The sequence below is a fragment of the Trematomus bernacchii genome, unplaced genomic scaffold (assembly GCF_902827165.1).
Source record: "Trematomus bernacchii unplaced genomic scaffold, fTreBer1.1, whole genome shotgun sequence".
In the NCBI taxonomy this organism is placed as follows: domain Eukaryota; kingdom Metazoa; phylum Chordata; class Actinopteri; order Perciformes; family Nototheniidae; genus Trematomus; species Trematomus bernacchii.
The window spans coordinates 762,179-789,783 of NW_022987332.1; the positions used below are offsets into that span (position 1 = coordinate 762,179).

Genomic DNA, 27,605 nt, shown 5'->3' on the forward strand with positions numbered 1-27,605 from the left:
TGCACCAGATTGATGCATTTAACTCCAAAATCCCCCGGACCCCCCTAGAGGATTTGAGGTCCACCCCCACTTAAAATCACATGGACAGGTTCCTAAATACATGTACAATTTTATTTAAATAGTAACCCATGTCCATATATTTATTTGTGGGTAGTAGATTTAAAGTGGACCTATCATGCTATATTTGAATAATATAGTATAGGACCATACCTATATAAGGCATATTTATACTTTTTTTTTTTCAAAATACCAAACAGATCATGCCTCATTTTGCTCAATTTGACATTTTTTAGCTCTGTTTTAGCTCTGGGCAGATTCTGTGAGAACAGCACCATCTACTGGCCTGGCATATGTACTACAGCGTCTCCAGCGCTTTCGAACGGCAATGGCCGTGGCTGTCTCCTCCTGATTGGTGGAGTTGGCCCAATAGCCGTAGCGCCACTGTCCTGACGTCAGGACAGTGTTCAAATCTGGATCAGTTTTTATCAGATCCGTTGCAGCCCCTTTTTTAGAGATTTGGGTATGGAGGAAAATAGAGAGGGTTGTGTTTTCTGACACTTGGTGAGTTCCCTGGAACACCGGGGACACATATTCATGTATAAAAGACGTACAAAAGTGCATTTTGCATGATAGGTCCCCTTTAAACTATAGGGCTATCACTATGGGCAGCAACACTGTAAATATTGACAAATAAATCCAGCAAAATGGCACAAAAAAAAACTGGTAGTTGCCTGGCTGGGTGTATAATTTCCGGCCTGACTTATTGTCTCGGTCCGGCCCTGGCTGTACCTGTTCGCTCTGCCATCGCGTGAAGGGTCTGCTCACAAGCGACCAACAGAAAGGTTCATGTTAATGTTGTTGTTGCACGTCACCTAACCTTACCACCACCCCCCCCAAGTATATTTCAGATCTGTGGGAAACACTGTAATGCTTTTATCACAATGGAGTAGTGCAGGAATGAGTCAGCATTTTAGCACTTCAGGGTTTCCCTCATCTCAACGTCAATGCTTTTTTTTTTACGTGTTTTTGGTTAGATTCCTAAAATAAGGTCTGTGGTTAACACAAGCTGAAGAGGTTATCACGTTTTGTTCTACGACATAAAAAATACATCAGTTATACCCACTGATGAATGACTTAAGCTTTACGTGTTGAAAGAATTGCAGTTACAAAGAAAGTGGCTAAATGGGACTAGTAAACATCATCACGTTAAAGATCAGCCACCTTTAGCTTAGCTTTGTTCGACTCACTTTTAGTAATGCAATTATATCTGTGGGTTTAGCCCATACAATACTGTTTTATTCAAACTGATATTTGACAGTAAACACATGATTCAAATGGGATTCATCAGAGTGGTATAATGAAAAGGAAATAATGTGCTCACTTTTGGAAAAAATATGTACTGGAATTGCTGTCACTAAATGCCCTGAGGATCACTCTATTTTGTGTGGGTTCTTTTAGTGAGTGTTATTGTTACTGATGGGAATGGTTGACCAAACAACCAAAATAGGACCAAAGTTGCCTTTGAACAATTGGTCAGAAGATGTTTGGAATCTGAGGAATTTTGCATAATTTAAATGTCATACCATATATCTAACTTTTTTTGGGGAAATACCAAAAAGCTAAACTTGGTGTTCTGGCATGTTTGGTTGAAAGAATGAACAATTATTTTTAATTGCAACTATGTGCACTGTCTGAGAAAAGAACTGTATGCTTATTGTTGTTGTTTAATGAAAGTCCAATACAATGTTAATGACACAACTCATTAAATTCAAGTTTAACTAACACTTTATTTCATTTATATTAGAAGGGTTTACAATTATTTGTGGTAACGTTTGTTTATATCTTTATATGAGATGGTAAATACAGCCTCAGTAAATAACGCCTATATTTCTATTTACTCCCATTATTTCCACTTAATTCCCATTAGTTTCCAAATCGAATATCCCAGGAATTGTGCAGCCCTGCGTTCATACTGTACGCTGCAGCTGCCAGCGTTTCCCCCCCCATATAAACCTCCACGTGTCTTGTAAGCTGGACAATGATCTGCTCATTCATTGTCCAGCTGCTGAATGCTTAAACTGTCACTGAGGATATATGGAGGAAATAAAGGAGCACACTTCAGGCCTGTTTCTGCAGAGTCCAGGGCTGAGCCTGAACCCCTACCTGCACAGAGAACATTATCCAAAGGCCTCAGATAATGTGGAACTCTATTGCTCACAGTTGGGGAAATGTATACTTTTCTTTAACCTTCATCCAAAGGAAGGTTAAAGAAAAGTGCTACAGGACAGCAGACTGGCCGATAGAGAGTCCTGACGGAGGTTAAACCTTCTGTTTGAGATCTTTGGCTAGCCTGTGCTGTCATTTAGAGGGTTTGACCTCCCTAAATACATTTTGCCCATTTTATCCATCCCAAGTAGCTTTAAGTCTGGAGGGATCTTCGTATTTCACTGTATCGCAATCAATTTGAAATGTTTATAAAACCAGTTTGACAACCTTTTCATAAACGTACTAGTTTTTATTTTTCTTCATCGGAAGACAGTTTGCTCATCTTCCATCTACTGATGTGAGGCTGTCAGTGCTCCATAAAAGCTAGTAAGTGAAACTTGAGTGACTTCATGTTTTGAACGCTGGTCCATTCCATCCACACTGTACATGTATTTTGAATAATTTTAGAAACAGTTCCGCAATTTTCATTCTGACAGATTTATCTTTGGAAGCTGGCATCCCCACATTTAAAATGCAGTTTCGTTAGTTTGTACAGTGTTTGACTGCAAAGTGTGACTTTGAACTGACTGACCCCCTGCAGGTCAGCAGGTCCAACAGATTACCTTCATAGCCTTAACCTGATGCTAAAGGGGCTTCAGGCAGGGCTGCCAACCCTCACGCATTGAGCGTGAGAGTCACGCAATTAACCCATATCTCACGCACTCACTCCACACATGCCTTTCCTCACGCCAAGTTTTCGTCCAAAAATAAATGTATATAAAAATAAAGTGAAGGAACAGCAAACCGAGCGGTCTACAAAATGAGACGGTCAACTGGCTTAGTTCAGTAAAGTTGGAACGATATTGGGAGATTCGGATTTCACGGATCAATAACTCATGAACAAAACGTTATTCAGACACAAATGACGTCTCCTAAGTACCGTGGTAAGGTTGACAACGAACTACAATCACATTTTCATAAAAAAAAGCCAATACGCGCCGTCGTCCGAGCTGGACAACGGCGTCTCTATTCGCAGCCGGAGTAGAAACGAGTGCTCAGGGACCATCTGCAAAGTGCAACTCCGAAAAAAGAGAATACAATAATATTCAATCACTATTATACAGCTTATTACTACCAAACTCACCACACACATCAATAGTCTCCTGGTGGTCATACTGCAGCAGAGAGTTTTGAAGAATATGCTTTTGAATAATATTGGGGAATATTTATAATGTCAAATCTTCAATAAATATGGCATCATCTTCAATAACTTTACTATTATACAGTATATTTCTACCAAACTCACTATTTGCATTGTTGTTGTTAGCATCTGGTTAGCTAGCTGCGCTAACGGATATTAGAAGCTGTTTCTAAAACAAGGAGAGGGAGAGCTCTGTCCTGTCAGACTGAGAGAGATAACTACAGCTCAGTGAGGTAAGGGACTCTCTGAGTGTTTAGATAGTTCACTTCAGTCTAGTTATCTCAGTGGGTCTCAAACGGTTTGGTCACCATTTATGAGAATAAATGAAAAACAGTTATGAAATACTATATGACAGTAAAACAAGAATACAGTTTGAAAGGGGAGTGATTTGTAAAATATCCATAAAGAAAAAGTAAATCTGTTTACAGTTCTGTTTCATATGGGTGTTGGGAGATGTATCCATAGATCTCTTCATTTGCTCTCAAAGTGCACCTTTTAACTTCAATATTTTAATGAAAATCTTCCCGGGGGAGCATGCCCCCGGACCCCCCTAAAATATCACTTTACCTCTGCTTACACCTATATGCCATTTTATATGCTGTGAGCTGATTATCGATTCTTCATTGTAAGAGTCGCGGGTACACTGTGTATGTGTGTATTCCACTGTAGCGCCCGGTACATTAATGGGAAACCCTAGTTTGTACATGTTCAATACATTTGTAACACTGTACACATGAACGTTTCATTTTTCGGTTCACCAAAAAAAAACCTCACTCCAAGCTGAACTCAAAGGTTGGCAGCCCTGCTTCAGGGGAGTTGAGCTACTGTCAACCAGCCTGCCTTAAAGGACACATGTCATGCTTTTCCGGTTATTACCCGTCCCCTTGTGTGTTATGAAGGTTTTTATGCATGTAAACGGTGTGCAGAGTCAAAACCCTCAAAGTACACCCTGTAGCGAGTAAAACTCTAACACAGAAAATACCTCCCCAAAACGCCTCGTTGGAGATACGTCATTGTCCATTTGATTCTTCCGGGACGGGGTGATGTAACCCTGTACCCGGAACGAAATGGACCAATCTGTGGAGCCGTTACGTTACGTCCGCGGAGCCGTTACGTTAAGCCCCCGCTGATTGGTCCAAATTGACCAATCCACGGACTTCCTCACACACACACGCGGCTTTCACACCAGCGCTTTTCCCTTTCTAGCTCCGAGCTAGAGCTTTTCTGGTTCAGCTCCGGTTTCCCTTTTCTGCTCCCGCTTTGTTCACACCACTCAGAGCCGGGATGGTGCTGCCGCTGCTGCGTCATGACGTCACCGTCAGCGGGGAACTGCGTCGGGTCGATGATCGTGTTGCTTTTAATCATACGAAGCCAGATTAAATTAAATAACGACTTCTCCAACCTTATACTTTTCTCCAGAGTGACGTGGTTCATTGTTTATTAATGTGTTTCAGCGGCATTTACCGACTGCTGCAGTGCTGCTCGTCCACGGGAGTTTATTCTCCCGTTAGCTCCGGGTTAGCTCACACGGCTCTAAAGTATTCACTGTCTGACTGTCACACAAGCAGCTGATACATATCCCCAGTTCCCCTTAAGTGAATGTGTGTCAGTCTGAATTGACGCTGTTTGGCATCACAACGCTGTTATGAAAGTTTCTCTGGTATAACATGGGTGATGTTAGCATAGCAACCGAAGCTAAACTGACTACTTGCTAAGCCGTTTTCTACAGGCACATTTTACCGGCGTATTTTTCATTATGATTCTACTTGTGATAGTCGGACATGACAACCTGTGCAGCCCATGTATTGATTCCATCCGATAGCTGCTATAATAACAAACAAAACGTCTGCCTGCTCTCCACAATGATCAATAACAGCGAACGGATGGTCAAAGTAAGGTACAAATAAACAGAATCACACGAAGCCTGGTTAGTGTTGCCTGACTTTATAAAGTGTGTTTTTTTTTTGTAAGTCTGTGGTTGCCTTCTAGTCACTTTGCTCAGCGCTACTGCTTGTAGGCAGGCATGACGAGACTCTTCAGTCGACCCATGTTCAGGGGAGGTGGGTTTAGTTTCCTGCACGCCTCGACGTAAGAGAGGCGAAAGCGACGCCGCCTCTTAGCTCCGGAGTCTTGCTTCTAGACCGACAATTTTTTGGAGCTGGAAAAGAACTGGATTCCGGAGCTAAGAGTCATTATGCCGCTGCGGTGTGAACAGGAAAAAACGGTACTTTTCAGGCTCTAGCTCCGAGCCGGCGCTGAAAACGCGTTGGTGTGAAAGGGGCAACAGTGCAGGCAGCTCTGCTGATTTCTCCTCCCTGGCTGCAGGCTGATAACAGACAGTTGGGATCGCGGCAAAATGCTCTCTGCAGACCCATTCTCACAGCGTTTATCAACCTTTTTCTTACGGAGCGTCCACACAGCAGCGTTAAAAAAATCTTGGAGGTGGGCGTATCTGAAGCTTGGGGACCAACGCGACCAACAACCAATCACATGAATCTCCCGCCCCCGCCATACAAAGCAAAAAAGCCCGAAGTAAACTGGATATAAACTCCCCAAACAGGCGAAAACCTACCACTGTCTCTGCCACCTCCCTCCATGCCTGGCTCCTCCGGTTTGTATCCCGGTAGGTAAATAGGGACTGGTCATAAAGCACCGGGTGATTCCCTACCGCTAATTTCTCCTCCATTTTTTGGAATATGAGGAAATGACCTGCGGTATGTCTCTCCCAGCTTACACGCGGTTTGATTGGCTAGCGCTTGAACTGTCAGATTTGCATAAACGGGATTTGATTGGCTGACGCTTCCACCTCAGCTTCAGAAGTTGAACATTGCTCAACTTTTGAATCCTGAAAATCCTGAAAATCTCCGCTCTGTTGCCCACAATGCAGTTCGGCAAAAAGTGAGGCAAAGTGACGTCACCCCATTCAAAGTGAATGGGCAGAAGCATTGGAAGATTTTTTTAACGCTGCTGTGTGGACGCTCCGTTACTCAATATCAAGCCACACTTATTGTTTTTACTTCGGCTGTAAGTTTGTGTGTGCTCAGGATGAGTTTGGCTGTGTTTCGCTGTGAATGCTAAACAAGGAAACGACACCTCCACGGAGCTCAGCGCGATTCACAACGTCCCGACCAATCAGAGCACACTGTGCACACAGGGAGGGTGGGGGCTGGAGCTATTGGAGCTCCAACGAGCCGTTAAAGGCAGAGAGTGAAATTCAGTGAATACACGTAGTTTACAGAGATGCTGTATGAGAAACCAATGTGAGTTTGGAAAATTGCACACCGCGGTGAAGTTAGTTTTAGGTTGGATATTCGACGGACATTCGCGGACCCGCCAGCAGCGTCAGTTTCCCGGACCCGCCAGCAGCGTCAGTTTAACGGGGAGATCTTCTCCGCGAAACGAGGCTTTCACTTAGGGACCATCAACAAATGACTTTTACAATTACACAAGAAAAATGTTCTTTTTAAAATCGACAGCTTCTCGATCGTGTGAATGTGAAGCAAATTCACTCTAGAGCAGCGGTTTTCAAAGTGTGAGGCGCGCCTCCCCTGGGGGGCGCCAGAGAGCTTCAGGGGAGGCGCAGCGTGAGAAAAAATAATAACGAGAAAAAGACGAGTAAAGTGACATTTGCACACTTTTGCCTGTCTGTGGAGACCGAGTTCCCCCACCTCGCCAAAAAGGCTGTTAAAGTGCTCACTCCCTTCACCTCCACCTACCTGTGTGAGTGCGGGTTTTCCGCATTGACTCTGATCAAAGGAAGTGCCGGTCAAGGCTGCAGCCAGAGGATGATCTGCGTTTATTCCTGTGTGCATCAAAGACGCAGACTCATTGTTCCCACTAAAGTAGGGGTGAGTGTAATAAGGAGATAAAGTTGACGTTCAGTGTGTTGCCGGGAGCATATAAGGATGTATCCACGATGTTGAAAATGTTAAAAATGTTTAAAAGATATGTGTTGAGAACACGGCGTGCGAAAATATACGGGTCGTGCTGCAGCTAGATGTGCCTGTCCTCTGTAAGAAGGTGTCGGCGACTGACATGCAAGGAAGAACGGCTGTCCACAGGCTGTTCCAACTTTAACAACTTTATTAACTTCCAGGGTAGTGAATTGAACATGCTATTGTAATTGGGTGTGTGGTATATTTTCATGCACGGACACGCATGTTCCACAACACACAAACTGAACAACACTCAATTGTACGATCGCTACCAGTGTCCTTGCGATCTTGTTATAACAAGTCAACAAGTGCACGTTATTACTGATGCAATATGGTTGAGAACATTCGGGCTTATTCTAGAGGGGTGCAAGGAATAGTCCAAGTAGTGGAGGAGTTTTATACAATATGTTTAAAACATAAAGATAAAAAGGTTTTAAAAAGTGATTGTTTAATGTTTTAAGGAGGTGACGCTACTCAGCCAATCAAATCGGTGCAGTCAGTGAGTCAGCACAATAGATTCAAACACTCACAGAGACGAGACAAGAGGAGAGAAACAGTCGGAATAATTTCAAATGGCGGAAGGTAGACAGCGAAAACAGAGCATTTAATGACATGTTCTCTTACTGGACCTCTTTGAAATGCAATGTAATAACAACAATAATAATAATAATAATAATAGCAATAATAATTGGGAGGGGGGGGCGCGGCTGTTCATATGTTCTCTGAGGGGAGGCTCACCTTCCCACACTTTGAAAACCCCTGCTCTAGAGCATACATTTATTGAACACACCTCTTTTTATTGCATTTTAATACTTTAAATACGTTTTATTAATATTTTTGATGGAAACATTTGCATATTTCTTCAATAACTGCTAGGTAGTGTGACATAATGACTCAAAATCAGTGCTGGATCAAAGAACTACACTTGCTGCATAGGACACACCTATTTTTATTCCATTTTAATACTTTAAATATTTTATATTAATATTTTTGATGGAAAAATGTGCTTATTGCTTCAATACCTTCCAGGCCATGTGACCTAATCACTCAAAATCAATGCTGGCTCAAAGAACTACACTGGCTGCATAGGACACACCTCTTTTTATTGCATTTTAATACTTTAAATATTTTATATTAATATTTTGATGGAAAAATTACCTTATTTCTTCAATAACTGCTAGGTAGTGTGACATAATGACTCAAAATCAGTGCTGGATCAAATAACTACACTTGCTGCATAGGACACACCTCTTTTTATTGCATTTTAATACTTTAAATATTTTTATATTAATATTTGGATGGGAAAATTTGCTTATTGCTTCAATACCTTCCAGGTCATGTGACCTAATCACTCAAAATCAGTGCTGGGTCAAAGAACTACACCTGGCTGCCAGGATAACAACCTCCATCTCAACGTCAGCAAAACCAAAGATCTGATTGTGGACTACATGAAGCAGCAGAGAGAGGGTCACGCCCCCATCGCCATCAATGGGACTATGGTGGAGAGAGTCAGCAGCTTCAGGTTCCTTGGGGTCCACATCACTGAGGACCTGACATGACTCTTCACACTACCACCATCACCAAAAAAGCTCGACAGCGGCTCTTCTTCCTCCGCAGGCTGAGGAGGTTCAACATGGACTCCAGGATACTCTGCAACTTCTACAGGTGCACCATAGAGAGGATCCTGACCTTCTACAGGTGCACCATAGAGAGGATCCTGACCTTCTACAGGTGCACCATAGAGAGGATCCTGACCTTCTACAGGTGCACCATAGAGAGCATCCTGACTGGCTGCATCACGGCCTGGTACGGCAGCTGCACCGCCCTCAACCGTAAGGCTTTACAGAGGGGGGTGAAAACTGCACAGAACATCACCAGGACGGAGCTGCCATCCATGGAGGACCTTTACTCCCAGCGGCTCAGGAAGAAAGTCCTCAGGATTATCAAAGACCCCCATCACCCCAGCCACAAACTGTTCTGTCTGCTGCCGTCTGGCAGGCGGTACCACAGCATCAGGACTAAAACCACCAGACTCAGGGACAGTTTCATCCCACAGGCCATAAGACTGTTAAACAACTGAACTGCTGAAACAACATCTGTTAAACACCTGAACTGTTGAAACAACATCCATAACATTCATCTGCTACTTAGTAATTATTTATCTATTTCTCTAATATATCATTCCAATAACTTGCATATAGACTCTTATTGCACTATTTCACTTTTTTAAACTATTTTTCTTTTTGTATTTACTATTTACTTGCGCTATATTTTTCTGTTTTTCTGTGTTATTGTGTTGCACTGTTGGAGAAGCCTGTGAGCTAAGATTTTCATCGTCATAACTACTCTGTAGCTATGTTCGTATGACAAATAAAAACCTTGAACCTTGATTAATGAATTAAAGTACTTGTTGTTTTGCCCGCTGACCGGCTGGTCCTGTGGCTCATCTTTTTTTTGTAACTAGCCGATGCTCAATCTAATCCTGTTCTTCAAAGTCACTGTCAGACTCAGAATTCTCAGAAATGTGATCCTCACATTCTGAAACACCTTCCTCTTCCTCTACATCATCATCAAATGGTTCTCTCTCTTCCAAAATCATTTGCAAGGCCCTCTGAGCAGAGAATCATTTGGCCATCTTGATCAGTTGTGATAAGACACACACACACACACAATTTTCACACTTGTGTTAGCCCCGAACATCCTGTATCTAATATAAATGTGTAGGGGGGGGTGTACAGTGGGTGGTCATTGAAAATGTGTTCTGATATATGTCTTTCCCAGCTTACACGCGGTTTGATTGGCTAGCGCTTGAACTGTCAGATTTGCATAAACGGGATTTGATTGGCTGACGCTTCCACCTCAGCTTCAGAAGTTGAACATTGCTCAACTTTTGAATCCTGAAAATCCTGAAAATCTCCGCTCTGTTGCCCACAATGCAGTTCGGCGAAAAGTGAGGCAAAGTGATGTCACCCCATTCAAAGTGAATGGGCAGAAGCATTGGAAGATTTTTTTAACGCTGCTGTGTGGACGCTCCGTTACTCAATATCAAGCCACACTTATTGTTTTTACTTCGGCTGTAAGTTTGTGTGTGCTCAGGATGAGTTTGGCTGTGTTTCGCTGTGAATGCTAAACAAGGAAACAACACCTCCACGGAGCTCAGCGCGATTCACAACGTCCCGACCAATCAGAGCACACTGTGCTCACAGGGAGGGTGGGGGCTGGAGCTATTGGAGCTCCAACGAGCCGTTAAAGGCAGAGAGTGAAATTCAGTGAATACACGTAGTTTACAGAGATGCTGTATGAGAAACCAATGTGAGTTTGGAAAATTGCACACCGCGGTGAAGTTAGTTTTAGGTTGGATATTCGACGGACATTCGCGGACCCGCCAGCAGCGTCAGTTTCCCAGACCCGCCAGCAGCGTCAGTTTAACGGGGTGATCTTCTCCGCGAAACGAGGCTTTCACTTAGGGACCATCAACAAATGACTTTTACAATTACACAAGAAAAATGTTCTTTTTAAAATCGACAGCTTCTCGATCGTGTGAATGTGAAGCAAATTCACTCTAGAGCAGTGGTTCTCAACTGGTGGGTCGCGGACCCGTTTCGAGTGGGTCGCGGATGTGTGAGTGAAGAAAATAAAGTTGAAAAAAAAAATTGGAATTATTTTTTTTTTTTTTTTTGGGGAAAAAGTCAAACTTTTATGTTGAAGGCCCGATTTTCTAACGCTGTGCATGCAGTCGGCGTTTGACTGGAAGTACCGGAGACCATAAACGGTTTTGAAAACTTCTGTCACGATCATCTTCTCAATAAAATATCTTTGCTGATGTTTTTTCGAGTCTTCTGGCCAATCAGAATCAAGATTGTTGCCGGAAGTCCCCACGGAGAATAACTTTGGGTAGAACTCTTCTTTATACATCCATGGGTACAACTTCAGATAAAAATGAACACATAATGAAATATGACCCCCGGTTTGATGATTGACAGGTCACAGAACAATGGGAGCTATCTACCCTTACCACAATTTAAAGTAAATCACACAGACTCTCTCCTCTTTGCTCTTCTCGCAGCAAGATGTCAGAACAAAGTGAAAAACAAACAATGGCATAAAATATTATTAATATGTCGGGTAGTAATAGATTTATTTATTTTCTTCTCAGAGTGTACCAGAATGCGTAGTTTATGTTAGTATTTCTAAAAATCTCCTGGGGGAGAATCCCTCCAGACCCCCCTTCTGGGGTCGGGTTTTCAGCATGTGTGCCTTTTTATATAGTTCAGCTTTGATTCCATCATCTCATTAAACCTTTTTTAAAAGCATACTTTAGTTCTGTGAAGGGATATAAGGGATATATGCACTGTAATTCACTTTTATTAATATTGTATGCTCAAAAGCGTATATTACAGCACGATTTTTTGTTGAATAGATTTGAGTGGTTCAAAATGTTGGGTCGCGATGTATTGTCCAAGTAAAAAGTGGGTCCCGAGGCCTGACCAGTTGAGAACCACTGCTCTAGAGCATACATTTATTGAACACACCTCTTTTTATTGCATTTTAATACTTTAAATACGTTTTATTAATATTTTTGATGGAAACATTTGCATATTTCTTCAATAACTGCTAGGTAGTGTGACATAATGACTCAAAATCAGTGCTGGATCAAAGAACTACACTTGCTGCATAGGACACACCTCTTTTTATTCCATTTTAATACTTTAAATATTTTATATTAATATTTTTGATGGAAAAATTAGCTTATTGCTTCAATACCTTCCAGGCCATGTGACCTAATCACTCAAAATCAATGCTGGCTCAAAGAACTACACTGGCTGCTTAGGACACACCTCTTTTTATTGCATTTTAATACTTTAAATATTTTATATTAATATTTTGATGGAAAGATTAGCTTATTTCTTCAATAACTGCTAGGTAGTGTGACATAATGACTCAAAATCAGTGCTGGATCAAATAACTACACTGGCTGCATAGGACACACCTCTTTTTATTGCATTTTAATACTTTAAATATTTTATATTAATATTTTTGATGGAAAAATGTGCTTATTTCTTCAATACCTTCCAGGTCATGTGACCTAATCACTCAAAATCAGTGCTGGGTCAAATAACTACACTTGCTGCCAGGATAACAACCTCCATCTCAACGTCAGCAAAACCAAAGAGCTGATTGTGGACTACATGAAGCAGCAGAGAGAGGGTCACGCCCCCATCGCCATCAATGGGACTATGGTGGAGAGAGTCAGCAGCTTCAGGTTCCTTGGGGTCCACATCACTGAGGACCTGACATGACTCTTCACACTACCACCATCACCAAAAAAGCTCGACAGCGGCTCTTCTTCCTCCGCAGGCTGAGGAGGTTCAACATGGACTCCAGGATACTCTGCAACTTCTACAGGTGCACCATAGAGAGGATCCTGACCTTCTACAGGTGCACCATAGAGAGGATCCTGACCTTCTACAGGTGCACCATAGAGAGGATCCTGACCTTCTACAGGTGCACCATAGAGAGCATCCTGACCTTCTACAGGTGCACCATAGAGAGGATCCTGACCTTCTACAGGTGCACCATAGAGAGGATCCTGACCTTCTACAGGTGCACCATAGAGAGGATCCTGACCTTCTACAGGTGCACCATAGAGAGCATCCTGACTGGCTGCTTCACGGCCTGGTACGGCAGCTGCACCGTCCTCAATCGTAAGGCTTTACAGAGGGGGGTGAAAACTGCACAGAACATCACCAGGACGGAGCTGCCATCCATGGAGGACCTTTACTCCCAGCGGCTCAGGAAGAAAGTCCTCAGGATTATCAAAGACCCCCATCACCCCAGCCACAAACTGTTCTGTCTGCTGCCGTCTGGCAGGCGGGTACCGCAGCATCAGGACTAAAACCACCAGACTCAGGGACAGTTTCATCCCACAGGCCATAAGACTGTTAAACAACTGAACTGCTGAAACAACATCTGTTAAACACCTGAACTGTTGAAACAACATCCATAACATTCATCTGCTACTTAGTAATTATTTATCTATTTCTCTAATTTCTCTCATTCCAATAACTTGCATATAGACTCTTATTGCACTATTTCACTTTCTTAAACTATTTTTCTTTTTGTATTTACTATTTACTTGCGCTATATTTTTCTGTTTTTCTGTGTTATTGTGTTGCACTGTTGGAGAAGCCTGTGAGCTAAGATTTTCATCGTCATAACTACTCTGTAGCTATGTTCGTATGACAAATAAAAACCTTGAACCTTGATTAATGAATTAAAGTACTTGTTGTTTTGCCCGCTGACCGGCTGGTCCTGTGGCTCGTCTTTTTTTTGTAACTAGCTGATGCTCAATCTAATCCTGTTCTTCAAAGTCACTGTCAGACTCAGAATTCTCAGAAATGTGATCCTCACATTCTGAAACACCTTCCTCTTCCTCTACATCATCATCAAATGGTTCTCTCTCTTCCAAAATCATTTGCAAGGCCCTCTGAGCAGAGAATCATTTGGCCATCTTGATCAGTTGTGATAAGACACACACACACACACACAATTTTCACACTTGTGTTAGCCCCGAACATCCTGTATCTAATAAAAATGTGTAGGGGGGGGTGTACAGTGGGTGGTCATTGAAAATGTGTTCTGATATATGTTCTTCACAGAAAATTAGCCAACGCCATTGAGTGTGAGTTTGAACAAATAATGTATCATATCATTTTTCTTTAGATAAATAATGAAACACTATACAAGGGTTAATATTAATACATTTTTGCATGGAAAATTCTGTTTATTTTTTCAATAGCTTCTCTGTCATGTGACCGAATGTCACACTCAGTAATGTAGAAAGGAAAAAATAGTGGCAAATAAATGAAGTGGGAATTAAAACAAGTATGTATCTGAACTAAAAGTACTACAATTACCTACAAATGTACACAGATGGTTCTAAGAACAAAGAAGAGTGTGTTGGAGTTGGTATATACATCCCAGACTTCAAAATATCTATCTCAAAAAGAGCGTCTGATCAATTATCAGTGTATACAGCAGAAATGCTTGCTGTAATAATAGGATTACAGTGGGTTGAAGAGGTCAGACCAGATAGGGTGGTGATATGCACAGATTCATTGTCCATATTAAAAAGCACAGATTCATTGTCCATATTAAAAAGCATACAGTCAACAATAATATTATCCAATATAAAGAGCTGTTTCTATTGTGTACAGACTAGTATTCAATTCAGAAAGTGATTTTGAGTCATTAGATATTGAAGAAATAAGCTAAGCTAAGCTAATAAGCTAATTTGCAATAAAAAGAGGTGTGTCCTATGCAGCAAGTGTAGTTCTTTGACACAGCACTGATTTTGAGTGATTAGGTCACATGACCTGGAAGGTATTGAAGCAATATGCTCATTTTTCCATCAAAATATTAATATAAAAATATTTAGAGAATTAAAATGGAATAAAAAGAGGTGTGTCCTATGCAGCCAGTGTAGTTCTTTGACCCAGCACTGATTTTGAGTGATTAGGTCACATGACCTGGAAGGTATTGAAGAAATAAGCTAATTTTTCCATCAAAAATATTAATATAAAATATTTAAAGTATTAAAATGGAATAACAAGAGGTGTGTCCTATGCAGCCAGTGTAGTTCTTTGAGACAGCATTGATTTTGAGTGATTAGGTCACATGACCTGGAAGGTATTGAAGAAATAAGCTAATTTTTCCATCAAAAATATTAATATAAAATATTTAGAGTATTAAAATGGAATAACAAGAGGTGTGTCCTATGCAGCAAGTGTAGTTCTTTGACCCAGCATTGATTTTGAGTGATTAGGTCACATGACCTGGAAGGTATTGAAGACATAAGCTAATTTTTCAATGAAAATATTAATATAAAATATTTAAAGTATTAAAATGCAATAAAAAGAGGTGTGTTCAATAAATGTATGCTCTAGAGTGAATTTGCTTCACATTCACACGATCGAGAAGCTGTCGATTTATTAAAAAGAACATTTTTCTTGTGTAATTGAAAAGTCATTTGTTGATGGTCCCTAAGTGAAAGCCTCGTTTCGCGCAGAAGATCTCCCCGTCGTAAGCCAGCAGCAGGGGAAACTGACGCTGCTGGCTGGTCCGCGAATGTCCGTCGAATATCCAACCTAAAACTAACTTCACCGCGGTAAATTGCACAATATAAATCTATTCTAGTAGACCTCAACAATGGAATTATGATCAGTGGAAATGGCCATGACATGTCTCCTTTAATGTAATCATTTAATACATTCTCTACAATGTGGAGCTGCTGTGATTTCTGAATGACATGAAAGCTATCAACAGGTCCAAAAAGAGAAGAAGAGTTTACCAGGCCTCCACAGGTGCTGAGGGACGCCAGGGAGTCGGTGTGGTTGATGATGGAGCCGGAGTAGAAGCAGAGCTGCTCCCGGGACAGGCTGCTCACTGCCGGGCTCTGCTCCCCGCTCAGCCGCTCCTCCACCACAAAGTCCCGGGAGAGAAACGCGCTGTCCCGCGTCAGATTTAAATAGAGGCTCCTTCCGAAAGCGGGCAGTGACAGGATGATGTGATCCGGGTCAGAGGATCCTCCGCCCTGGCCGTGCAGGGAGCGCTGGCCGCGGCGCCGCAGGGAGCGGACGGTGTGTCGGGAGGACAGGTGCGCCTCCTGCCCGGACAGCAGCCGGGGGACCACCTCATCCGTCTCCAGCTCAGTCTGGGCTGTGGAAGAGGGGGGGCGTTAGTTTCCATCAAACAGCGGCCATACACAGCCTGTCCTGCCTCTGTGAACTGACTGAACCGTGCTCTCATGCTCCGTGACTGAGCCACGTTCAGCCGCAGCTCCACTAACAATCTGCTGAAACTGCACTCCCATGGTGGGGATCTAACAAGCAGACAGGAGGAGGCAACTTCATACAACTGCTCTTTAGTAACACTGTTAGAGGGAGGAATAGGATTGCTCTAGTCATGACCTATATCTAAGAGAAATAGGCGTACACACTCACAGCTCCTACGTAAAGAGTTCGAAGTCAGTACTTACCACTCAATCCGATGCAGAGAAGAGAGAGGAGCACATGGGGAACAAGGCTGTTATGCATGGTAAAGCAAAGCAGGGTAGAATAAAGGAGAAGAGGTGGCGGGTGGTGTTAAGGGGACTGTAGCGGACGGCGCAGTTTCCCTAAGCTGGAGAAGTTGCAGTAACCCCGGCTGGAGGGTGTCTGTGCTGCAGGACACGCCTCCTCCGACAGGCCCCGCCTCTGCTGCTGCGCCATTGGTTCCATAAGACCCTGAGCCGAGGGAGGCTGAGATATCCTTCGTTTTCATTGGTCAGTGAAGCTGTCCGTCACTGTTTGAGGTTGAAACCCTACACGTGGTTTCAAGTGGAGAAAGAAAGTTCGGAGAATTAACTTTTAGCGTGTGTGTGTGTGTGTGTGTGTGTGTGTGTGTGTGTGTGTGTGTGTGTGTGTGTGTGTGTGTGTGTGTGTGTGTGCGTGCGTGCGTGCGTGTGTGTGTGTGTGTGTGTGTGGTGTGTGTGTGTGTGTGTGTGTGTGTGTGTGTGTGTGTGTGTGTGTGCGTGTGTGTGCAGGGCCGGCTCTAGACAATTTGCTGCCCTAGGCGAGATTTTAGCTGGCGTATATTTAACCATATATCGAGGCCGATCGTCGATTTCAAATGATTTAATGTAATTGTTTGCCTGACTGGCCATCGTAATCGGGCTCTTTGAAGATCCAAAAATCCACGGTTTTCTTACATTTCTGATCGGATTGGCAAAGACTTCAGTATTTGTATTGACCGCCATTCAAATGACAGCGTTTTCCCCCAAAAGTGGGCGGGGCCGTAATTTTCGCCCGGAAGTGACGTAGGCCCATCTATAACCTACCATAGCCAATAACAAATAAATGTAACTTATTTTATTTTGTTATATCTTATTTTACCTAGTTATAACATTTATTTATCTATGCATATTTTTTTATCTCTCCAGTTTTAAACGATATTTTTGGTTTACTGTCCTATAGTATACATTGAAATGATTTCAAACCTGTTTATCCCAATAATTATAAAGGAGTGCCTTGGAAATATGTGTTTACTTAAATTGTGATCAAAACTTTTGAGACCCACTGAGATAACTTAGACTAAAGTTAACTATCTAAACCAGGGGTGGGGAACCTTTTTCCTCTCAAGGGCCATTTACATTTTTACAACATCAAAGGGCCGTACAAATTATTGAACTCAACGTCTGCTTAAAAAAACTAAAATCACAGCCCATTCATTTGGCCTTTCTTTCATGCTGTGCAAAGAAAAAGCAACCTCTTAATCCAGATATCTTACCATGTCTCGCGCATGCATGCACGTGCAGGGTGTAGCATGACCACCAAAACAGAAAGATATGGACACAAGATGTGTGCAAATGTATTTAGTTTCCTATCCATGCGAACATGATTTAAGTGGGGGGTGGACCTAACCTCCTCTAGGGGGGTCCGGGGGGCATGCTTAAATATTGAAGTTAAAAGCATCAATCTGGTGCACTTTGAGAGCAACATGAAGAGATCTATGGATACATCTCTCAACATCCATATGAAACAGAACTGTAAACAGATTTTCTTTTTTTTTATGGATATTTTACAAATCACTCCCCTTTCAAACTGTATTCTTGTTTATTAATAACAACTTTTTTTTACTGTCATATAGTATTTTATACCTGTTTACTTTATTCTCTTATTTTTTTATAACTATAATGATCATATAAAGATTCGCCTTTACCTCACTGGTTGGAGAAAAAGCTTCTTATATTCGTTAGCATAGCTAGCTAGCCAGAGGCTAATAACAACAAAGTTATTGACTGTATGATCAGTATGACAGATGAGCAGATCGCCACTGGGCTTTCAACTAAAGACACAGCCACGCAAAAACTGCGGCATGTGTACGGCTCCTTATGGGTACTGCAATTTGTGAAGTCCCGGCCCGGAGCGGCATTCTGGTGCTCTCCATCAGAACTACACCCCTGTCAGACGAGACATATACCAGACGATGACACGTTAGGCTCGTGTTGTGTTCAAGGACCCTGACCTTGGCCAGGAAAAACAGGCACTCGCTTGTCTAATTATTTTGCGGTCTAGATTTCTTTAAAACAAATCATTTTTGCGTGTGTTTATAAATTACCTCGAGGGCCGTACCAAATGGTCTCGCGGTCCGTATACGGCCCGGAGGCCGGAGGTTCCCCACCCCTGATCTAGAGTCCTTTACCTCACTGAGCTGTAGTTATCAGCCTCTCAGTCTGACTGGAGAGGACTCTCCCTCCACGTTATTGTAGAAACATCTTCTTCTTCCGTTAGAGCAGCTAGCACCAGATTCTAATAACAACAGCGACGGTACCGGTGCGCCCTCCCTCTCTCCCTCGCTCGCTCCCACGCTCACTCGCACTTTGGCTGTGAGTTGCGGGCACCTGATAAGCCAACATCCCCCATTTGTATCACTTACAGCGCCCATCGTACAGGGCAAATGAAGTGTAACCGGGGTGAAAAGGGTGTTACATTTACTTAATTATGAATATTGTTACATCAAGGCCGAAAATTAGGATGAGCACCAACGGTCAAAAATGTTTTTTACCCTCCCAGAGCTGCCAGAGCAGCGCCTTCCCAGATCTGGCGCCCTCGGCAAACATCTATAACGCCAGTGCAACGGGCTGGCCCTGTGTGTGTGTGTGTGTGCAGGGCCGGACTGGGACAATAAGTCAGGCCGGGAATTACACACCCAGCCAGGCCACTACCAGTTTTCTTTTGTGCCATTTTGCTGGATTTATTTGTCAATATTTACAGTGTTGCTGCCCATAGTGATAGCCCTATAGTTTAAATCTACTACCCCAGAATAAACATATGGACATGGGTTACTATTTTAAAAAATGTGAAAATCTATTTAGGAATCTATCCATGTGAACATATTTTAAGTGGGGGTGGACCTCAAATCCTCTAGGGGGGGTCCGGGGGCATGCTCCCCCAGTAAGATATATTTTTTTTATTTTGAAGTTAAATGCATCAATCTGGTGCATTTTGAGGGGAAAATAAAGAGACTAGATCTATGGAAACACCCATATGAAACAGAACTGTATACATTTAAAGGTGGGGTAGGTAAGTTTGAGAAACCGGCTCGAGATACACTTTTTGTTATATTCCATGGAATGCTCTTAACATCCCGATAGCAATGAATATCTTAAGTGCTTTGACAAAAAATCCATAACAAAATTTCATCTGTGGAAGCCGTAGTACTGTAAAAAGCACGACCAATCATTTTAGCCGGCCCGGCTAAAATAACTGGATGGCCTACCTGCCTGTCAGCCTTCCATCTGTGCACAAACTTATCTCGTGCCCTCATTGGTCATGTGCACGTTTGTGTGTGTTGGAGGAGGGGCTCTGTAAGGAAGTGGCAGATTTTTTCCTGCTGTGTATTTTCAAATTCTAGCGCACTCGAGCTGGTTTCTCCAAAATGACCTACCCCACCTTTAAATAACCATACAATCATAAGAACATGGCCATAACCCAGGGCCGGCACTAGGCACTGGCGAACTAGCCAGTCGCCTGGGGCGCCAGATCTGGAGGGGTGCTGCGCTGGGAGAAAAAAAATAATAATAAAAAAAGAAAAGAAATTAATTAATTTTTAATTTTTATTCTGCCTAATTTTCTGCCCTTGACATTTACATTAATAATTGAATAAAGTAAACACCCTTTGCACCCCGGGCCGGCAACATTTTGCATTTGCCCTGTACGATGTGCGCTGTAAGTGATGAAAGTAGGGGACGTTGACTGAGATTTGTCACAAATTGTAAAGCACTTACACATCACTGTACACTGTATACCAAGGCAGGTTTGCCATCACTTACTGTACGGAGGCTCAGTCATTGGTACACGTTTATTTATAAAGCTATGTTGGGTAAACTCCCGTATTACATCTGTTCACTGATAACACAGAGAGTTGCAGGTAGCTATTGTCTGAGATCGCATGATGTAGTCTTGTTAGATGTGCCAAGAGCAAGGACTGTCTTAGGTAAGACAGCTTTTATGTGCGCAGCGCCACTTGCTTGGAACAGTCTACAGCTAAAATTGAAACTGAGCAATTTTATTCCTCTGAATGTTTTTAAAGCTAGGCTAAATGAAATGCTCATTGAAACTATGGGTATTTGTAAATGTTGATAAGTATGTAAATGTAGCTTGTAAATATGTTGTATGATATCCTCTATTGTTTTATGTTGTTTCATGTGGAACCTAATTGCTGCAGGTCTCCCTTGAAAAAGAGATCTATGATCTCAAGGGACAATCTGGTTAAATAAAGGTTTGAAATGAAATGAAATCTGGCGCCCGCAGCTCACAGCCAAAGTGCGAGCGAGCCTCCGAGCGAGCAAGAGAGAGAGAGAGAGAGGGCGCGCATTGGTACCGCGGATTGTTGTTGGATTGAGGCTGATAACTACAGCTCAGTGAGGTAAAGGACTCTGAGGGTTTAGATAGTTCACTTTAGTCTAAGTTATCTCAGTGGGTCTCAAACGGTTTGGTCACAATTTATGTAAACACATATTTCCAAGGCACACCTTTATAATTATTGGGATAAATAAAAAAAGGTTTGAAATCATTCCAATGTATAAACAGTAAACCAAAAACATTGTTTAAAACTGGAGATATTAAAAAATATGCATGAATAAATAAATATTAACTAGGTAAAATAAGATATGAATGAAAAACAAAAACAAAAAAATAATACGTTACATTTATTTGTTATTGGCTATGGTAGGTTATTGGTTATGTTCACATACTTATTTGATTATTAAAATGTAAACCGATCTTTTTCATATGGGTGTTTAGAGTTGTACCCCCTAGATCTAGTCTCTAGTAATTCTGCTCAAAGTGCACCAGATTGAAGCATTTTACTTTAAAATGTTAAAACAAATCTTTCCGGGGGGGCATACCCCCGGACCCCCCTAGAGGATGTGACGTCCACCCCCCAATTAAAACATGTTCATACACCACATCATAATCTCGCCTAGGGCACCAAAATGTCTAGGGCCGTTGCCATAACCAATAACATATAATATACCATATCCAATATGAAAAAACATTGAAACTTGTTTATTTATTTGTTTTTGGTTCATTTATAGTTGTGAGTGTGTCCGGGCTCCTGAACCAGCCTCACCCGTCTCCCCCCTCTCCCCCTGCCTCCCCCCTCTCCCCCTGCTCCTCTCCCCCCTGCTCCTCTCTCCCCTCTCCCTCCTGCTCCTCTTTGAGGCAGCAGCAAAGACTAGTTTTAAAAGTTTATCTTACCTTTTTTCACCTAGTTAACATTTATTTTTTATTATTCATGCATATTTTACTAATCACTCCCCCCTCAAATGGAAATATGTGTTTACATAAATAGTGACCAAATCGTTTGAGACCCACAGAGATAACTTAGACTAAGTTAACTATCTAAAGACTCAGAGAGTCCTTTACCTCAGCTGAGCTGTAGTTATCTCTCTCAGTCTGACAGCACCTCCACCTTGTTGTTGAAACAGCTCATTATATCCGTTAGCGCAGCTAGCTAGCGTGTGTGTGTGTGTGTGTGTGTGTGTGTGTGTGTGTGTGTGTGTGTGTGTGTGTGTGTGTGTGTGTGTGTGTGTGTGTGCCCAGTATTACCTCACTATTTGGCATTATGTTTCTATGTAAGAAAAGCTTTGGCATTGCTGAAAATTAAAGGGGACCTATCATGCAAAATGCACTTTTGTACGTCTTGTATACATGAATATGTGTCCCCGGTGTTCCAGGGAACTCACCAAGTGTCAGAAAACACAACCCTCTCTATTTTCCTCCATACCCAAATCTCTAAAAAAGGGGCTGCAACGGATCTGATAAAAACTGATCCAGATTTGAACACTGTCCTGACGTCAGGACAGTGGCGCTACGGCTATTGGGCCAACTCCACCAATCAGGAGGAGACAGCCACGGCCATTGCCGTTCGAAAGCGCTGGAGACGCTGTAGTACATATGCCAGGCCTGTAGGTGGTGCTGTTCTCACTGAATCTGCCCTTGCCAAAACAGATCTAAAAAGTGCAAATTCAGCAAAATGAGGCATGGCTAAAATGCATGATCTGTTTGGTATTTTGAAAAAGAAAAAGTATAAATATGCCTTAAATAGGTATGGTCCTACACTATATTATTCAAATATAGCATGATAGGTCCACTTTAAAGTTTACCTCATCATATCAGAGACGCAGGAGTGAATATTCCTAAAAAATAAGAAAACACACACATACAAAGATTGATTTGTGGAAAACCCACTCTACAATGGTATAACATAAAACATAAAGTAAAATTGTCCATACATATTCACTCCTGCGTCTCTGAAATGATGAGGTAAACTTTCATTTTCAGCAATGCCAAAGCTTTTCTTACATATGAGAACCATAATGCCAAATAGTGAGGTAACACTGGGCGCGCACACACACACACACACACACACACACACACACACACACACACACACACACACACACACACACACACACACACACACACACACACACACACACACACACACTAATTGATTTAGCCATTCGTATGTTATATGTTCAGGGGAAACTAATTATGTACAAACAAGTATTAAAAAGCAAAATAGTAATATAATAGCCTAGGTGTGCTGACTCCTGCTTCAATATTTCCTCTGTGAATCCCCCATGTTATGGATGTGAGTACAGGTTGAGGCCCAGGCCCCACGGGAACGAAAACGGGTTGTACTGTATCCGCATATTTCTCTTGCGTATAGCCCTTTTTGCCACACGACGCCGTAACGGAACGATAGAAACGGACCCTGCAAACGACAACGGGTCCAAAGGTGGATAGATCTGGGAACGGAGCGCTCTGGGGGGTCCAACGGGGCCGTGTGGTAGCCTATACGGTCATCCTTTTCTGATAATGACGACGCAATAGCCCCGCCTCTCCCCACCTATCTAGCTATGACGCGGCGCCGCTGCAGTGTGAACAGGAAAAACCGGCGCTTTTCCAGCTCCAGCTCCGAGCCGGAGCTGGAAAAGCGCCGGTGTGAAAGGGGCACATGTGGCACACAGAGCACGTCCCAGTCAGTGGTCTCGAAGCAGTCCTGTAGAGCCTCATTAGCCTCTGGAGTCCATTTCCTCACAGTCCTGGTGGATACAGGCTGCCTCTGCACCAGAGGGGCATACTTAGGAGCCAAGAAGACGAGGTTGTGGTCAGATCTGCCCAGAGGGGGAGGGCAGTGGCACAATATGCATCCTTGGTATTAGCATATAAAAGATCCAGTGTATTATTTCCCCTGGTGGGGCATTTCACATACTGAGTGAATGTAGGCAGAGATTTGTCCAGTTTTGCAAAATAGTCATTATATACAGTCTTTAATGAACTATTAGTAGAGAATAACGACGAGTAAAGAATATACTTTATAGGGATCCTATTAATATCTAATAATAAAATTATAAAATGCAATAACATGCTTTAACCAGTAGGTGTCCCTTTCTATCAGCTGTGCACCGTTATGGCGTAAATACAACCTATCTACCAATTGGATCAAATATAAAAGTCAGCCGAATTAGTGTTGATACTGCAAGGAGACGTATTGTGTGAAAAGAAATGTAAGATGTTGTTTAATTGCTGATATATTTATGATCCACGTCAAGTTTTCAGTTTTGGCGGCAGTTCCTGTTTGTCTAGAAGTCTTGTCATCAGGGCAGAGTTAACTACGGCAGATATGTCATATTTAATGCAGCCGAAACGTGTATTACAATGCCGTTATGTGATGACTTTCAAAGAGAAAAGCAAGCACACTCGGAATAATGTATTATTTAATTTTTTCTATGGTTGCTACAGAGGATTGTGGGTAATGTAATGTCTTCAGCCATCCAAAACTCATAGAAAACGACTTGTTTCTCAGAATTGAAGGGGAAAACGTGACAAAAGCATTGTACACACACTAAAACCTATCAATGTCGTTTAATTAACAAGGATAATCTGGTGTTTTTGAGTTGATGAGTAGTGGAGATATCACTGTCAAATCAATCGACAGTAAGGGGAATACTTACTTCCGGGTGTACAATTCTCCGTTATCCAATGGGAATGGACGCTCACATTGCCTTTAACAGCCTCCGACACAAAGAATGCCGTGCTTCCATGAGCGTCAAATCCCGCCGCAGATGGGAATACGTTGCAATCAGTTGAAAGCTATTTGCGTCTGTTTATGAAGCTGAAGGAGCCTAGGAGCGTCCCAACTGCACGCCTCGGGACCCTGACCAAGCGTCGCTGCTGGACGTTTATGGAGTGAGAGTGTGTTGAACATGCACAGTTTACCTTATCATAACTGTCATAATAAAGTAGTTATGAAATATTAAAAAAATGGGGGTCTTTCCTCCTGCAGGTAAGACCTGTGCTCTCTGCAGAGAGATCAGAGCAGAGAGCAGGCGGAGCATCCCCATCTTGTGGGCAGTAGAGGTATTACTGCCCTGTTGAAGACTTTCAACAGGAAATCATAGGAAAAATTAAAAAATAGCTCAGAAAAAATATTTTACTTAGCAGGTCTTTTTTTACAGTTGTGTTGCTGTATCATACAATTACACAAATGTTCCTTTCACATGTTCTGACTGTAAAAAAAAGACACGTCAATTTCAAACTGCTCCATGATTCTCTGTCTTCCTTAAACATTTTTTAAATGTTACAGAAATAATGGCGCATTAGTCTTTTATTATAAAACACAAAGACTGCACCAATCTGTCCATGTTCAAATCGCTAAGCATAAGTCACCTTTTCATAAGTGCTTTTTAATGTGTAATTATAGGTTATCATATATTAAATGTGTTATTTTAAATTCATTTTAACCAGTACATGTAAAGTGTCTCTGAGTACCTTAATAAACTCAATAAAAATCAAAGTCAAAGTCAAAGTCAGCTTTATTGTCAAAATTACTACATGTGTTATACATCCAGAAATCTCGAGATACCGTTTCCCGCAGTCTCACAGTGTGACATATATACATAAAACAAAACAAAAAGGGCCTAGATAAACGGTGGACCTATCATGGTATATTTAAATGATATATTGTAGGGCCATACCTATATAAGGTATATTTATACGTTTCTGTTTTCAAAATACCAAACAGATCATGCATTTTAGCCATGCCTCATTTCGCTCTATTTGCACTTTTTTTTAGCTCTGCTCTGCAAGGGCAGATTCAGTGAGCAACAGCACCATCTACTGGCCTGGCATATGTACTACAGCGTCTCCAGCGCTTTCGAACGGCAATGGCCGTGGCTGTCTCCTCCTGATTGGTGGAGTTGGCCCAATAGCCGTAGCGCCACCGTCCTGACGTCAGGACAGTGTTCAAATCTGGATCAGTTTTCATCAAATCCGTTGCAGCCCCTTTTTTAGAGATTTGGGTATGGAGGAAAATAGAGAGGGTTGTGTTTTCTGACACTTGGTGAGTTCCCTGGAACACCGGGGACACATATTCATGTAGAAAAGACGTACAAAAGTGCATTTTGCATGATAGGTCCCCTTTAAAATACATTATTAATCATTATTACCACCACTTTTCTGTGCTGGTTTTCTCCAAGTGAACGGCAGCAACAAATACTTCCTAAAATGCATTGGCACAGCATCAGGGATGTGAGGCAACTCCTTTTATAATCATAAAACTCATGTCCTCTGTTCAGTCTCTGATGTGCTGTCAACCATCCATCAGTTCTGTTGCAAAATAAACCCCTAACGAGCGATATGGATTCATTTGAAGCAGATTATTTCCTGTGTAGAGATATGTTGTCTTGCTGGTCTTTTGGTATTTAAACTACAAAACATGTCTTATGCTGGAGGAGACTCAGTTCATTTAACTTTTTGGATTATTATATCAGAAGCTCCCATTTTTGTAGTTTACTTTACATTTTTGTTCACAGAAATGAATAAAATGTTGACTGTATATTTTTATAAAACGTTGTCTGACCAAGACTAAAACCAAGGAGACCTTTTTTAACCCCAAGAAGGTTTTCTGAGCCTTGGGTGGGGTCGGGACCCTCCGGTTGGGCTCAGTGCTTTAGATGAATGAAAGTCAAAGTCATTGCTGCCTAGATGTTTCCAAACATCACATGTTGTTATCTATGGGAATTACTGCATGCACAACACGATGGTGTGATTTATCATGTAAAGTCAAAGTTGGACAGTAGATTAAAATACAAAACTTGTATACACAAAGAGTTCAGTGGGTCTATGAAGGTGAGCACAGCTACATACAGTACTTTGCCAACCCCACCTCCACCTCCATTATCTCACTGGATCCCATTCATCTACCGGTGAGCATAAGCGGTGCGTGCTAATTCAGCGGGCTGGGGGGGGCAATTAAAGTCTTGATTGATGACCCAGTGAGGTCGAGCAGCTGGTGGTGCCCCCCACCAGCTCTGCACTTCACAAACATATGAACGTGGTGATGAGTGTGTCCTTTGTTTGCTTGTTAGGTTTGTTGGTCTCTGTGAATGACAGTGAAGCGCTGCCACTGACAGCATGGGGGGGGTTTTCTCTGAACATATTCACTGTGAGTTTAGTTCCTGCAACTGAAGGAATACATCTTGTTTTGCTTATTCAGCACACAGTTTTGGAGCGGCACATGTTCTCTGGAGGAGACATGCACCCAAAGCCTCTGTTCTTCTCCTCCGTCTCACTGACTGAAAAACCATTGCCCAGCTTGTGCTGTTGCTCTCCTTCATCCTCTGTCAGGCTGCTCTCCTCCTCCTCATCTTCCTCTTCCTCCTCAAAGTCACTCCTCTCATCACGGGTCAGCTGTGACATAAGCAGTAGAAAAACAGAAAATAGATTTTAAAAAGCACATATAGAGGGAAGATTAGGAACCTGAGCTGCAGAGAACCGAGCTATGGGTTATCTGAGTACAATATATATATTCATTTACTACAGTCTGTTGACTGCCTTCAGAGTTAAAATGCTCCCCGTCCAATATCAGTTATCACGACTGGTGGTAAGTATATTAATTCAAGTATTGTACTTTAGTACTTTTTTGACATACTTGTACTTTATTTGAGTACTTCCAGTTAATGGTACTTTATACTTCTACTCCACTACATTTCTGAGGTAGACATCATCCTTTTTACTCCACCACATGTATTTAACACTCACAGTTATACTTTTATACATACCTATAAAAACACATGATATGCTGCTAAAGTAAAATGCAGTTCTACCTATCTACACAGTATGTCAATCATCTTCATTTAGATAACTTTGACA

At 42.1% G+C, this 27,605-nt stretch overlaps 2 protein-coding genes across 2 annotated transcripts in view; both read right to left on the reverse strand.

Moving 5' to 3' along the window:
- The window catches only part of adamts17 (ADAM metallopeptidase with thrombospondin type 1 motif, 17), a 151,127-nt gene extending 134,623 nt beyond the window's left edge, over positions 1-16,504 (reverse strand). The window contains 2 exon segments of the mRNA XM_034127319.1: positions 15,692-16,059; positions 16,379-16,504. Coding sequence (XP_033983210.1) covers positions 15,692-16,059; positions 16,379-16,436 — 426 coding nt within the window. The 5' untranslated portion in view covers positions 16,437-16,504.
- Positions 16,505-25,815: 9,311 nt separating this feature from the next.
- The window catches only part of cers3a (ceramide synthase 3a), a 55,477-nt gene continuing 53,687 nt past the window's right edge, over positions 25,816-27,605 (reverse strand). The window contains exon 12 of the mRNA XM_034127436.1: positions 25,816-27,143. Coding sequence (XP_033983327.1) covers positions 26,946-27,143 — 198 coding nt within the window. The 3' untranslated portion in view covers positions 25,816-26,945. The remainder of the gene's footprint in view (positions 27,144-27,605) is intronic.